At 32.9% G+C, this 17152-nt stretch overlaps 1 protein-coding gene across 1 annotated transcript in view; it reads left to right on the top strand.

The window, feature by feature from the left end:
• The window catches only part of LOC123703836, a 170331-nt gene that overhangs the window by 128319 nt on the left and 24860 nt on the right, over positions 1–17152 (top strand). Inside the window, exons 22-23 of the mRNA XM_045651999.1 lie at positions 7932–8034; positions 8600–8737. Of these exons, the coding sequence (XP_045507955.1) occupies positions 7932–8034; positions 8600–8737 (241 nt within the window). The remainder of the gene's footprint in view (positions 1–7931; positions 8035–8599; positions 8738–17152) is intronic.

Raw genomic sequence — 17152 nt, 5'->3', positions numbered from 1 at the left:
CTGGTTATCCTAACGGATAACCAGATAATTAGTTATAATTTGGTGAAATATACACTATGTTAGTTTTTGTGCTTATTGCACATTGCTTATTGCTTATTGCACGCAGTTTAAAAAAAGCCCTGTACTGAACTAACTTGATTTATTAACATGGGTATCCTTGTTTGTTTCTTCCTTCTCGATTGTCTGTAAATGATTAAGTTCTTAGTCCCATTGAATGCTAACTATTTGTTACTGCGGTACTTTCGTAAGCAATTGTAATGTGTGACCTCATGTTACCTGATTGCCTTGGTCAACACCATCCGCATTTGTAGCTTGTGTAGCAAGTATGTGATTTACTGTCGTAACTCATAAGATTGCTTTTGTCAATAGATGAGTTTACCTTGAATTAAACTCTAATTACAGTTTGATTGAGCTTTGCAAACAAATATCACTGATGGTAATAGAGGGATTAATTTTCCCCAAAAAACATCTTTTCCATTGACCATTATGTTTCTAATAAATCTGCTGTCGCATAAACGATGATGTTGCGTTTCAAAGTTCTTAAAAAAATAATTCCCTGATGATTCAAAGATGAAAGAATTTCCAGCTTTTTATCATTTTTGTTGATAATAAATGAGACAAAATAATCAATAAACACGTCGGGAGGTAAATTATATGGCTCGTTATCAAGTGGTATTTAATGCAATTTAGGTATTTATGGATATTTTCCGCAATCATCTCCGTCTTCCTTAATAAACTAAAATGACAACATCGCGGCTTTGTTAGTTTATTTAATTAAGCTATTACCAACTTTGATGAAGTCATCGTTTCGGCTAATAAATTCTATTGGAATAGATGTATGCATATTAATTATCACACTTAATGAAACGGTTCATCGCTTCATTTCTCATTTATAACATTTTTTTAGTACACATAATCCAAGAAAAGTTGTAGTGTACAAGATTATGTTTAAAAATAAACATGATCTTGTCACATTTTTGATAGCGGGCTGTTTGTTTTAATCATAAAAAATCGCGAAAGGATATCTTAAAATACTCACAAACAATAGAGAAAGATTTTGATTTTCACTGCCGTCAATAGCGTCATCTATCACATTATCTATCTCGATACAAAAACGAATATCACAATAAATCTAAATCAATTTACATTCCTAATAAGTTCTAGATATCTGTCCTCGATCCCATTCAGCTGTCGGGGAAGACGGATCATTGAGTCTGTCGGTCTCATTAAATGTAACATAACGGCACTCATTTTTATCTGCGATAATGAGACGATCCGATGCATTATTAATTTCATTAAAATTCTGCGCTATCGCTCTGTAGTTGTTTTTGACATGTATGATATTGTCGAAATTGTCTTGGTGTTGGTTTGTTAGATGTGGTTTGAGTTAGTAGAAATTGTAATTGATCAATGTTTTTATATCGATTTGGATTGCGTGGGATGATAAGTAGCAATTAAAAAGTCGATCAATCAATTTTAAGTGTTACAATTTCAATGTTTCGGATAGTTAGTTACTAAATAACAGCGATTTATCACTTCTTCAGAAGGAAAGAAACAGCTTTTTATTTTTGCTCCAACATTCGTCCAAAGAACTTCCGTTCTTCCGTTATAAAATATGACGAATCAACAAACATACATATTTCCAATTATTAAACACCGGGATTAACCCATATACTTGTTGACGCACACAAACAACGTCTCATTCAATAATTTAATATAGCTATAATGGATGCATTAAAAAACAAACAAGGTATATTCTTCTATCGTTGAGAGGTCGCATAAAGCTGTCATTATGGGGCATCTATAAATTCATTGATCAGACAGTATAGCATGTGAGGGCAGGCGGAGTTCTGCATTCCGATGACGGTCAATGGGACGCGGGTATGGCCAAGTGCGTGTTGGCTGTACAGACGTGACGTTGGATTGCGTTTGTTCGTGGAGGTGGCTTTTGTTTTTCTTCTTTGAGCGATGTTCTTTTGATGTCTGCTTGTGATATGGTATTTAAATCAAGTGTCGTAATGCATTTCATTAATATATTACCAAGCAATGATAGTTGGTTTAGATAAATGTTTACACCTGCATACATTTTGAAATATATATTTACAATTAATAAAGAACTGCAGGTACGCTAATTATTATTTGGCCAAGTTGTGGTTATTATTATTGCAGAAACGAGTTTTGCTTTATTTATCTACTCTAATCATGTAAAATCTATTAATTTACAAAACTTTAAATTGCGAAGGTTGTTAATATTTGGATACGTGGATATAATAATTCACCTCTTCTATAACTTGCCCTTAGATGCCCTTATCTAAGAACTTATCTTATAAACAACAGAGCAAAGTCAATACTTCTCTCTAAGATATAAAATCAGTGCAGTACTATTCGTAAAATGTACGTATTTTGTGCGCTTATAATCGTGCCCCTTATCAATGGCCATCCTGGTCACTGACCACATGGACAGTTTGAGGTCACGGCGCCTGACCTTGCCGCTCGATAATACCGTTTCAAATGACCTTTTTCCTCTTTCCTTGTCGTCCTCAATAGATTTGGGATGTTTGTAACATGAGACCCGTTGTACGAGTAATTAGTTTCGTGATTATGTTCAAATCAAGGACAAATTATGGAGGGTGACACAAGGATCTATTTTGGGACCAGTGCTATTAATAATGTATAGTTTTGCTATGACGTCGCTGTTGTATAAAATTTTTGAATGTATCATCCATTTATTATAGCTGGATTCTGAAATTGTTAGTGTATAAGTTTTTCGAATGGTGAACAATAAATTACATACAGTACATTAAAATCGCGTTGAACACATTCTTCTTCAGTAACACAATGCATATTTCAGTGAAGCCGAAATAACAAAAGCGATCGTTAATTTCACGTTTATTACAGTGAAATTAATTTGAACCGCGCGTGACGCTCATAATAAAAATCGGACGAGTAATTTGGAGATGTTACAAATTACGGCGAATGTTTTATTGCACATCAGGGAACGCGTAAATCCACCCCCGCGGTAAAATTAGCTTCAGCCGGGAATCGAAGCGGTGACAATGCGATGATTCAGTACAAGAGTCGGCTATTTGTGTCGACTTCCCGTCGCGCGACGATATCGATCACAGAACGATGCGCGTGCGCTTCCGGCTGTATTGTCCCGTCTTGGTGATGTTTTGAAGGTGAACGCTCTTATTATGATCACTATTATAATATTGATGGTTTGATATTTAGTAGGATATTGGATTGCTGTAATATTAATACGCTTTTATTAGCTTCACCTGTATGTTTGTATGTAACCGACTTCTTCGGACCCGATTTTGAATCACTGTAAATGGACAAATTTAATTCAGACTTTGTATTGATATACGACAATTTCATTAATTTAAGCGTGTTTTTTTAACTGTATTCATTATTGTATACATAACTACCATTTATGGGTATAAACCACTCTGGTTAAAATTCAAATTCGAATTATCTCTATTTGCGGACTTATATTTTAGTATTAAATGTTAATGTTCGTTTATTTTTGGAAGAATAACAATTGTTTGTTATAGTCGACGACGCAAATACCAAAATGCTAAGCACAAATGAATAATGTCCACTCATCTTGACATAACACAATAAATATAAAAATTCCACGCTTTTCAGTGTTTGAATTAAAACAAATTTCGTCCATAAATATTTCCCATCAGTTGAGTCAGCGGGTTATTATGTTTTAAGCGCATTATCGTTACAATCTGAGTGTAAATTGGCGACGACACGATACGGTACGTATACGATACGATACGATACGGCATCTGTTTCTTGGAACGGGTGGCGCGCCGCTCGACTTTTATTTATTGGAATTTAATTGTGTCCACTGTGGTAAATATTCGTGCCATTTTTCTGACTGTTGTCACATTATTGTGGTGGCGATTCATTTTGTTGATTTGTGAAATATTTATTCGTATTAAAACATAAGTTTCCTGTATAGATACGATGGTACTGAGTATTTTTTTCATAATTGCCTACAAGGTCGTGATTCTTCGTGAATAAAAAGTGACGTTTTTATTGTAATAACAAAATTAAAATTAGCTATTGCTGCGCTGAAAATAATGTGTCTAAAATATTTTACTTTTCATGAAATAACACAGAATTATTCATATCTTAGTATTTTATTGGTTTAATTTAATCATGTTCTACTTTGTAGAAACTGCTTTCCGAACCGTAATTACTAATTATTATTTTTCTGTACGTATATATTGACGATTCAAAAGCACTTCTACACACTGTCTAGTTGAATGAATTAATGTTTGAGTTTAAATAATGGTGTTTAAATAATCACATTTCAAATCCGTTCAAATTAATACAAATGTACTAGCTGTTGTACAATGTTCGTCAATTAGTTTGTACGCGCCGCGTGTTCGTAACGATGTTTTACAACATAGCACGCGATCCACAACTCGCAAGTTACTGACCTGTTATCTGAACATTTCGCGAGATGCAGCGCCTCCGAGCATTGCCCCGCGCGCCGGTGGTCGTCGTGTCTGTCAGTTGGTGATATTAGTGACCCCGAGCGCTGTGGTAGTTACGGCGGCTGTGTGGGGTGGGTGAATTTTGCTTGTGTTGTATGGTTACAGGGATGGTTATTATGGGTGGATTGTACCCGGTTATATGAACTGGTTATCGTGCTTAATTGAAGCCTTATCTGAAGTAGGCCACTTACGTATTCTTCGTTAAAGTAGTGGAAACTGCATTATACTTGGTGATAAGTTTCGCCCATTTAGGATTAGTCGTTTGTCGAAAATAGTTAGAAACTTTCATCCATCATCTATCTTACCATCTTTAAATATAATTTTTTTATGATTTTCTGGTTAAATATTCTAAATAGAACAAATATATATATATAATACTAGCGGTCCGCCCCGGCTTCGCCCGTGGTACATGTTTACGTTTTGTCTACATAAGAACCATCCTCGTACTTCAAGGAATATAATAAAAAAAGAATTATCGAAATCGGTTCAGCCGTTCTCGAGTTATGGAATTACAACGAAAAGTGGCATTGATTTTTATATATTAGAATAGGATCAGGCTTTGAAAAGATATTGAAATGTTATTACATTTTTAAGTTAACGAAACACGTATTCGTTTTGCATGTCTGCCACTGTGGATATATGGAATGCAAGCGTTCCGATGGGTTGTTTTATTTGAACTGCAATATTATAGGCTACACCTGCCAGCGCCTGAAATATGTTGTTTATGAGTTTGTCTTCTTTGTTCATTTACTTGTTATAGTATCTTACTGTTTCGCGAATTTGTAAGATGTCCAGTTTTTTTTAATAAATTTCTTCAACCAATTCTTATGAATTCCTGTCGCCTGTATGATATTTATAAGGTTGGATTGGGATCTTCCGAATCGATTGAGTTTGAGTTTAAGTTAAACGTTGTATTTTAAACGGAACGTTTGGTTGTTTGTTTTAAACATGTATTACCTGTCAAAATTTGTGTAGATACCTACTACTTGGTGCATTGACGGGAAACAATAATGTGTTTAGGAAAATGATTTTCATTATGTTTAAAGAGAATACCGTGTCCCAAAAATACAACACTTAACAATGTATGTGTTTATATACAATGCTAATATCCTGCGACCCGTTTTACATTATTATTGTTGGAGCAGGAAATCTGTGTGTTTATAAACAAATGCAGCTATTTTCAATGGAATACGCTGCATTATGGTGTAACCTAAATACTTGTGACCTGAATTAGATATTGAACATGCATTGGTATCGTTACGTTAATAATAATAAAGTGTAGAGCAGTCCTTGTGCAATTTTAGACTTTTAATTTTTGTGATGTTTAGCTGATTATACGTGATGGATTAACACACATCTTGGTAAATATATATAATTAAATGCTGACAAAGTTTTCTATAATTTTTGCAGAATATTGTAGTTTTTTATCAATATGAGTGGATAGAGCTTTCTTCCAATTTAAAAGTTTACAGTACTAAAATAGTAAATGACAAATAAAATTTTACCAGAAGAAATTTCAACAATTTCGTTTCACTTTGAAGTTAATTTTATATTTGAACAACACCGGTCAAGGCAAGTCGCGCGTAACAAGCTGTATGCGACGGGTCGACGACCTTTGATTTTGCTGCAGACTTTTGAGTTTGGTGACTCATGCGAACTTTTGGAATATCCGCAAAAGTTGTAAGCTTTTAGGATGATTTTAATTGGAGGAATGATTGCTTATCTTGATTTTATAAGTAGCTTAGTATAGCTTTTAAAGTGTTGGGTGTGTGAGCGAAGCTATTTGAGTAATAATACATTTTAATAAGGGCAATCTGGTTTAAATATAGATTGTAGTTAAAAATGTATTTTATTTATGTTACAAATTACAATTCATAAAATGTTTGCCTGTTTGATATATCTTACTCCAAAAAAAAATATATATGCCCAATTATTGTTGTCGAAAAATTTAGTTTATACATTTAAACAGATAGATACGTTATTCGAACTTCTCAATGATTCGATCAACTTTCTTATAAGAATAAACTCTTTACCCTTATGGGTACTGGAAAAATAATTGTTCTGCACTAAACAAGTGCGACGCTTGCGCAGATTCGCCGCACTTAGATCATCGCTAACAATACGAGCGTGTGACATAAGCGGTGTGCGTTGACAGCCGTGTTTGTAAATGTGTATGTATGTTTGTCCAGTGTCCACTTGGTTCGCAGACATGATGTGTAAAAAAATATTTCTTCACGATTGCCGAAAATATGGTCTAAGATTCACAAAGAAAAAATACAGATGAATATAGAACCTATTCCTTTTTGATTTGGAAGTCTGTAGAAGTCCATTGGTTTGGAATGGAGTGTGTTAATCTGTTTTCAGTCATTGAATATACTAGAATAGTTTTTTTACAATTTTTGAGAAATTTTTCATTAATGATCGGGTTTTATTAGAATGATGATAAGTACAAGCTATTCTGGCTTAATAATTCAGTGCACTCAATTTTTTAATTGGAAATTTGAATACTTAACACTTTAACAGTTCCTGTGGTAAGCTTGTTCCAACAATATTTGATAGTTTCATCTATAAATAATCTAGATGTCTATATACCTATATGGTTACAAACCGTTGTTGTAGGAAAATGTGCTTTTGCATATGGCTCCTGTTTTTGTTTATTATTTTGGTCGGAAAAATAATTAAAATGTATTATAATGAATCAAGACTATCACTAAAGATTTTGCCTTTTGATATACATATTAACATTTTCTTACTTCTATGTATGTAGGAAGTTTTGATAAATGCACGCAACCATATTATTTTTACGTACATGGTATTTCCCGTGTTTAGCGCCTCACAACGTCATAGATAAAAGGTATTTAAAACCCGGTATTTATTGCCTGTAATTACATATTTTTACCATCATACATTGTAAGATATTGTATGAAGGTATCAAATACCTTCATACAATATCTTACAATGTTTTTGAACTAATAACTTAACACTTTATAATTATATGCAATATTTTTATATAATTTTATTTCGAGCAAAATGTGAAACATTAATTAATAATTACGAATTTTAATAACAATTTATCGGGAACATAACAGTTCTTGAAATTTCAAAGACATCTAGCGGCGAGTAGACGAAACTTTTAAGTTCTTACAGTGTTTAATAGATGGCGCTTTTTACAATGAGCTTTTTACGAAGCAAAGTTTCTAATAGATGGTCTATATATGTCCTTGTTTAACGAATTAAATAATAAATAGTGATGATGATCAATATTTATAATTATTATGTTGTATTTTTGTGTGTTTGATTTTACGCGAGTTTTATGCATTTAGAAAGTTTCCTAGTGACCACGCTCGCTGTAAACTATCGGGATAAATAATAATATCATGAATAAATCTGTTAATATCTATTATGATTGTTTTCCAGGAGAATCAAGAAGGGAGGGATCAACGGAAGAGCAGTCGGCGCCCGATGTCGACAATGATGCGAATGAGAACAACGCTAAGGAAGTGACTGAGAAAGAAAACAAGTAAGTTGAAAGTTAAAGCTTTATTTAAGCTATGGTTAAAGTACATTATAAAATGTTGGGTCAAGCATTCGTTTTGAGTGCTAGTTTTCTTGTATGTGATGATCAATCAACATTATAAATTGTAATTTGATTTTTGATTTTTTTGTTCTTTCACGTTTCTTGTTTGTTCACATAAAGAACGTGTTACTCATTTTAATTGTAAGAAATGCATCAAGCAATATAAATATTTCGTGTGCATAATATTTTATGTGTTTCTTCTAGGTTACATATAAAATTAACATTCTTTAAAATAAATGTTTGGTTGTAGAAGTTGAGAACGTTAGGCGCCATCTATGTATTGAGTCAGGCTTAGTCTTGCGTTTTACCGAGTGCTTGTGTGTTAATACAGGTGGCGCTGCATTAAAAATGTTTCTAATATATTTATCATGTTAATGATTGAATTGAACATAATTTTAAATTACGTCAATTATATTTAAACAACATATATCCCATAAGATCATCAATTATATACATTTATGAAACGTTTGTATAACGATTGAAATAAATAAAGGCCACCGTCCACCAGTTGGCGCAGTGGCGGCAGTTCGAACGCGGCGTCGCGCGGCGTGTACCGCGCGGAGAGTTGCCGTGAGCGAGACGCACCGAGGCGCGGCAAGCACCGCAACGCGTCCGATCCGAACCGCCTCACCGCGCACCCGAGCCAGTGAGTGACATGCTTTATTTTTTTGATGATGTTTACTATTTTCCAGATTGTAAGAAGATTTTGGTGGTAAATGTTAAAAATACTTATGTAATGACGATTCGAAAGTGCTACTAAATAGTAGTCTAATTGAATAAATAAATGTTTGAGTTTGAGTTTATTTATTATGATATAAACTGCATTATAATGATGCTTATTATTTCCGTTGTTGTTGTTTTTGTTTAGTTAAACAGGTAAAAAACAACTAAGTAGGTGCGTCATAGTAACTGAACATCAGCATTGTAATTTGTATAGTGAAATAAGGTACGAAATATGGAGGTAGTAGTATATTATATCTGTGTGTGAGTGGTATGAGGTACATATTGAATGATAACAGACTGAATTTATCGTGTTTTTGTACTAGAATTTCTTTAAATTTCATAAGTAACGCATATACCATGCCTAGTGTGCGAAAACCCTTACCGAAGGTAGTGAATAAAATAAAATAAATCAAATTAAAATCATTCAGTTTTTAAATTATTAAAATAGATACCTTCTTCAACTCTTAATGCGTATACAGCACTGATGTAGTTTTTCACATATACAGGAATAGGTGACATATTAATCGAAGAGCCAGACATCAACCACTGCGCAGCTGGGAGTGTAAAATTAATTTCTCAACGCAAACATTAACATACCGTCTGCGAGTATTTCTCTTATTTTAACTATCAGAATTTAACTTTGGCTAGACATAAGAAGGGCTTAACTTTATGACACACGAAATTAAACCTTAATTCCGTAAAAATTAGGTTGGGTTTTATATAAAACAGTTTTATCGAACTATTGCAACTATTTCACGGTACGTAAGTTTGGAAAATTAACTTTAACGTAGTGGAATAAGGTCTATTTTTCCCTATTTTAATTAAACAATACAGAAACAAAACGTTTCACACGTCTGCGTGTAGATAAGCTCTAGTCTTTGAGTGCTTTTACAAATATGTTTCATTGAGACGGGATTTATATTATTTTTGTATGAAAATGCAACTAAAATAAAGTTATTTTATCAACGAAATAAAATTATATGTAGTTTTTAATTCATATAACTATTTTTTCTGCGTTGGAGTTCTAAATTCATGGACATTTAATTTTATATTATATTATATATCAAGGCAAAGTTTTTACCATGAGAACAAAGACAACAGCTGATGAGCATTCATTAAATCTGATAAGCCCTTTCAGTTAAAATAATAAATTTGGACTAAATTTTTGTTGAAATAAATATTGTACACTATACTTATATAAACAGATTAGCTGTGCCCCGCGGTTTTACCCGCAGTGCTCCGCTTCTGTTGGTCATAGCGTGATGAAATAATAAAAACCTAGCATAAAGCCTTCCTCGATAAACGGTCTTCAAATTGGACCAGTAGTTCATGAGATTAGCGCGTTCAAACAAACAAACAAACTCTTCAGCTTTATAATATTAGTATTGATTGAATATGTTAAAAAAACACGATTAAATCTATAAGTACTATAATTTTGCAGTTATAGGAATCGAATTCGAAACCCCCGTCGTAATATTGTAACCACGGTACCGGTAGTCTTATTAGGAATACGTAGGGAATGTATTCTGCTGATAAAATACCGCATACTAGGAACATATTAAGTGTTTGGCACTCGAAAGCTCGTAACTAGATGAACAGAATTAGATTGAACGCTCGTAAAATTGTTGTAGCTGCTAGCTACATGACGTTTCGCGTTATTCGCACAAATAGGAGTAATATTTCGAATCTCAGGAACTACTGGTCCGATTTGAAAAATTATTTCGGTGTTAGATAGCCCATTTATCGAGGAAGGCTAGGCTATATTTCATCACGCTAAGAACAATAAAACAAGAGCAATGCAGGTAAAACAGCGGGGCACTGCTAGTGAAAGATAATTTCAATGAGAGTATATATTTATAATTTAAGTGATTTTAATTTGAACGTATTGAAAATGATTGCATGTGATATTATGTTTGTTTTTTGCAGTAGTGTACTATTGTCTACAACTAAAGTAACTTTAAATGTGTAACATTCAATTTAAAACTAATATATTAGTCTCTACATTACAATTGGCGAGTATTCAATAAAAACTTAATTTTCTGTTCATCGTTTTATTATATTCAAAAGTTTTTGATACGGATAACGAGGATTTAATTAAAAGATACCTGTAAATGCATTTTTTTTATCTTTTTAATACTTGAAGCAATGCTCAGTTCCTCTCGCACTTGACCTTTTTATCCTGAAAATGATGAATGGCTGAAATAAATGCAATTATCAATCTTAATTACTATGCAATAAAGTACACTTTACAGAGTGAAGGTGGGATATTAGATTCGCAGCGATCGATAAATCTTTGCCATTGCAATTTATGCTTTATGCAATTTGGTTAATGTTTATTTTACTGTATCACGTTATTGTTAACATTTATTTGGTACTTGCGCATGGCCCAATTTAACTAGAGCTCTCGACGACGTATATAATGTATACAGTGGAGGGTCTGGCCGTTTTAAGATGAACTTATACAAAATAACATTTTGTAAGCTTTTAATATTGTAGAGTAGATATCATTAGGCGCGTAGGTCTTGGTTTTATATATCCTAGATTTTAAGACGTATATCTGTACCCTCTCGCGTTCGAAACGATCAATATTCAAGTTTTAATTATGCATGCATGTCATGCAGCATTCGCAAAATCTTCACATATTTTGAAACTTGCATATCCGTTAATAACCAATATACAATGATCTCTCTATTTCAATAAATTACTATAAGATCGGGGTCAACATAATTTGGTCGGTTTATGTTTCAACTGAACTCTGTGCTAGAGCAATTTATATGAATGGTGGGTTCAACACAATTTGGTCGACTTTTCAGGAATGCTACAAACATGATAGGTTTCAGTTTTCAGTATTGCGTCGGTCGCGACGGTGAACGCACGTGTGCCGTGTCGCGTGTTTATTGAAATTATGGTTTTTAATCAGTAGTGTTGATTGCGTTTTTATAAAGTTATTCGTGGTTTGTTACATGTGAAGGTATTCGTTTTGATTGACGTGAAATATGAATAATGGTATTTAAAAATGTTGTTATGGTATTTATTAATGAAGAAATTAAATTAGAAATCATTAAAATTTTGTTGATCAACTGATTGAAATGCTCATTATATAAATGATGGAAAGAATTTATAATTTTGGTAAAATCGTTATATAATAATTGTAAATTTTGTTCTATATACCTATAAAATACAAGGCTTTCTACCTTAATAAGTGTAGTGATGTACGTATAGTGTACAAGATGTATCGATAGAGCACATCACTAGTGTTACTCGACAAACAATAGCGCTCGCAGACAATGGACAGACGTGACTGCGTTTGTTTTATACATATAACAGTTTAATTATAATACTATGTAGTTTGTATTATGTGGAAACCTATGCGTAATTGCTAATATACATATTGTATATATAATTAACGATACTAGCTTCGCGCTACGATTTTACACGGGATATAATCTAAGTCTTTGCCACGAAGAGATATTATGTAGTTTTCAACTGGTGAATGATTTGTAAAAATCGGGTCATTAGTTCTCGATTGCAAATGAACCCAAAAAAAATATTAACTTCATGTTATTATTTTATAATCAAAGAAGTAGATTTAGCCAAACTACCTACCTACTTATTATATTTCTCTAAATTGAAAAGTTACTTTGAAAAATTTCACACCTAAATTCTAATTCATAAAATTATTGTAAAAAGTCTATTTTTTATCATATAGTACCCATATTAATATAAAAATAACCTAAAATCCAAACTACACCAAACAATACTAACAATATACGTCAACGTATGTCTGTATCCCCGTATCCATTGAACGAATGAACAAAACAGAGTGACGGTAGTTTCCGCGTCTACAACTGATAAGCGAGGCGCCGGTAAAGTTGGTAACTCTATTGAGACGAGACACATAGTGGAAATGGAAAATCTTTGTTTATATGTGCTTTTCATACCATTGTGATGTAAGGTTATTCATTTATGAATAGGCAGGATAGGTAGGGTAATAGAATGATAAAACTTTTTCCTAGTGATAGTTTTATTTGAAACGCTTTGTGCTAATTAATAGATAGGTACAAATAATTTAGTTTACTGTAATTGTAGGAATATTATCGTATATATATTATAATCGATCCTACGTATCTACACCGCCCGCCTCTGACTTCTCTATGGTCTAACAAATCATTCAAATAATCAAAATATTCTTGTGTCTGTATGAAAAAAGGTTTATCAGCTGAATAAAACTGAATGTTTTTATGCGGTAGAATTAAAACTATACAAACTTAAACAGCAATTAGCGCAACTTTTCGTAACGTATATTGCTCGCATGACTTACAGCGCAAAAGCTCTTCAAAAGTTGGACGTCAGCGTAATCAGAGGAGTGCATTAAATTAGTTTGAGAATTATGTGAATTGGTAAAGCGCTGGATGCGCTACATTGCTCTTGTGGCGGTTTGGACACGCGCCAAGCGATTTTGGGAGCTGCAAGTTATGTACTTATAGCGATTAATTAGTTGTTTAGACATACATTAGATAATTTCAATACTAAAACATAAGTATTTAGTAAGTGTAAGGTAGGTAAAGGTAACGTAAACGTATTTAATATTAGGCTTTGTAACAGTGTCTGATAGATTATAGATTTTTGAATGTTTAAGACTTACTTATAACAACAGATAAAACGCACAATAACACATTGTGAAATATTGATTATTTATTTAGGTATCCGTATGTGATCTTCAGTTTCATGCAAAAAAAATTATATGCCCATGTTAGCGAAGTCATATTTTGCTTTACAACTTACCTTAATTTTCACAAAAGTCGAAATAAGCAAGTGAGTCTGTTAATATGATGATGATAATGCTATAAATGACGTTTATAAAACGCCCTAAGTTAGTCGCATGTACAACACAAAATTCGGTCCCACTTGTCCCTCACGAGCTTTATGATTGTCGCTCGATGTTCGGGAATTCGGGAAATCCTTCTCAATATTAAGCGTATTTTTGTTCACAAACAATTCATTTGTATTTAAGATGCCTCTTGTGAATGCTGCTCGGTCGTTTACCTTTTTTGTTGGTTACGTATTTGCTGATATAATTTTTGATTTAATTAAATGCAAAACTTTATCGTAATGATTGAAAAATGCTATGTCTATTTCTTTTACCAAAAAACTCTGACTCAATTTTGCAACGATAAATATAATTCATCTTCCTTCGAATACTGTATCATCGACGATTAAAATAACTTGTCGGCAGTAAAAATCACAGTTATTGTAAACAATACAAATATCCGTATAAACAAATGTGTTGTGCGATAATAAAACATTGTTTAGAGACGGCATTTCATTCATTTCTGATCCGCCATTTATAGCTTCCTCGCGTGATACGTGCCTGGGTTTAGGAGTCGCAAAATGTGTTATAAAGTTTAATGTGGCGATGTGACTTCATGTTTTGGTAGTATTCGAATGTTTTCAAACCTAGCTGATGAAGAGAATTTTTCAGAATTAGGTTTTGATCTCTCTAAATAGAACCTCTTTATGCTATATGCACTATGCAACTATGGTTTTCTTGCCGGTTCTTCTCCATAGATAATGCTTTCTGAATCGATGGTAAATTTTTATGTTACATCCTGTACAATTTCTTGAAAAAATAAATCTTCACATAGACAGATTTCATTCCAAAAGGTCCTATTCTACTTGACGTATAAGTTATCTATAGAACCAGTGCTGTGAAAACATCCCGTCCAGTTGGAAGCACTGACGTCATTCCCATTGGATGTATGTGATAATCTACTTGTTTTGCACTCGGTGACACTCAATCAGAGTACGCGCTATCTCTGGAGTGGCCGCTAATTGATTATATTGGCCAAATGTTTGATTTTTACCCTTAAAAGCATCAGTTGCTATGTATAGGACTCGTAGGAATAAGTAGGTATGTTTGGTACGGTCTGGGAGTTACCATGATGTTTTGTAGCAGTATTGTTGGGAAAGTGATGCCGCTAGACCATCTATAGAGCGCTGTCTTTTTTCCAAACTGAAAATAATATTGCTTTAAGACATCATGCTACGGAGGCAGGTCTACCGTGGTTTGATTAAGTTGATGTCATTTTTTTTTGGGGTTGCTGTGGGATGTTTAGAGAGGTTTATAAAATTAAGTTTACCTTGAAAGATGTATGTGTAAAGTTTGGTTTCAAAACTAGTAAAATTAGTAAGTATAATTATACCATAGTTATTACATGTGGATCTGTTATAAATGTATTGGTTACAAGAGTATGTTTGTCTATGAAACTTTACAAACCTTGAAAAAATTAATGGTACGTGGAATTTTATTACGTCATTAAATTTTATAAGCAATAACGTTCATGTTAAGTGGAAGATTTTAAGCAGGGTTGATATTTGTATATTTTTTCCTTAGATTCCTTATTTCGTAGAAATAAAAGTTCAAGTAACTCTTATTTATATAAGCTTCTGGAAACTGTAAGGCTTCGAGGCTTTTGCAAATCTTTGTTGATTACAACTTCATCTGTACTAACAATGTCGAAATGAAGGAAATTTTAGCGGAAAATATTCAACAACTTTCTTGGAGGGAACTTGAAAAAAATAATGTTTTGAAATAATTTTTCTGTATAATTAAAAGCAACTTGAATCAATATTTATATGAATCTTTCTAAGATCATTCGTTTCACTTCAAAAATAAGCTAAAATTGAACAGCTTCCCGTAGCTTTTTATTAATCTAAAGATTATGCAATCTAGACTTCAGTCTATCCTAAGAAAAAAGTCTTCAAAAGGAAATTCTAAAGTTTATTAATCCACACAACGTACTCTGAAAATCTTTGTTTTTGTCAACTTTGACATCTACAATCTACATATTACTAAGGGCTGATTTTTCAATCCTTGGTTAAAACTTATTCGTCGAATAACGTTTTAAACTACCATTTCAAAAATGTATTCTAATTGTCCGTATTTGACAGTTTATAGGTGACATTTTATAATGTTCGTGTAATACTTTTGAACGGTTACATTTTAACCAAGGATTGAAAAATCGGCCCTATATCTACTTTGATTTTTTTAATTTTTCAATGTAAAAGCATTAATTCGATAGTCTTCCCCTACCATACATCAAACTTCACGAAATTAACTCAATGATTATTCATACGATCCCAGGAAATATTTACGCTATGCTCGACGTAAATATCTGGAAATGACAGGAATATTTATCATTACTAGCGACCTCTGATTGCGCGCACCAGTCTTATGTGCGTCCGATTTAAAATTACCACTTTTATTGGTGATTGAAATGAGTAGTTTCATGGTTTCTGTTCGATTGAATAGTGCTTCTTTTGATGCGTATTTTGGTTTATCCTTTGTGGATTAAATTAGTTGGTCTCCGTTATTATGTCTGTATGTTTTTATTTTTACGTGCTTTATTGAAACAATTGTAATGTAGTTAACAAATAGTCTTTAAAAAACGGTATCGAATGAAACATTTTCTATATACCAGTAGGTAGTGTAGTATTGCTTGCAGAAGCCTAAAAACAAATGCTTTTCCGCGAGAGCACAGATAGTGAACTACATTATTTATATCAACATTAAAGAATACATTCAAGGGCGAAAATCATATATTTTTTGCATTCATTGTAAATAAGGATTGTTTTGTTCTTCTCACTTCATTGAGAGCATAAAATTTTCATCGATTTTCACGGCTCGTTGTTTAGTTTGAAATCTCGAGACGCGGTTTCGACATCGTCTCTAAAATATAACCGAGACAGTGGGTCATGGGCGCCGTTAACTATTTTTCATATAATTTCGTTTAAGCCGTGTCTTTCGTCGGCAAATTGGCTCATTAATTAATTGACTAGGTGAAAACCTTATTGTTTGTCTGGTCAGATCTTTTATTAGCGTGTCTGTTTTCAGATTAGGTTAAGGTTTTGGAATATTGTTACTTCTGGGGATTAAAAGTTTAGTCTATTTATGGTTGTTATTCGATAAACTATCAGCCCCGAAAAGATTTGAGCATTTACGTATTTTGACGAAGTTGAATATGAATATCACAATTTTCCTTATTTACTTTGAATTTAATGTTTCCCATGAAAATAATAAAATCTATAAATGACAAATTTCACGAAACAAAAAACTGTTTACATGAAACTGTCATCTCTCGAATTCTCATTGAGTCAACGGTGCGAAGACGAGATCTTTCATAACATTGAATCATTGAGGAAATTCCTCTAGCGACGAAAATAATCGAGTCCCGTGTATATAGTGGAAATAAATCATACATTCCTATACCGACGTAGCTTCCTCCCGCGCTTGGCTTAGTTGGAGACAAGTGACGGTACCATTTTAAATGATACAGTT

The sequence above is a fragment of the Colias croceus genome, chromosome 27 (assembly GCF_905220415.1).
Source record: "Colias croceus chromosome 27, ilColCroc2.1".
Classification (NCBI taxonomy): Eukaryota; Metazoa; Arthropoda; class Insecta; order Lepidoptera; family Pieridae; genus Colias; species Colias croceus.
The sequence above is the reverse complement of the archived record's forward strand: the minus strand, read 5'-3'. Positions and strand labels throughout refer to the sequence as shown.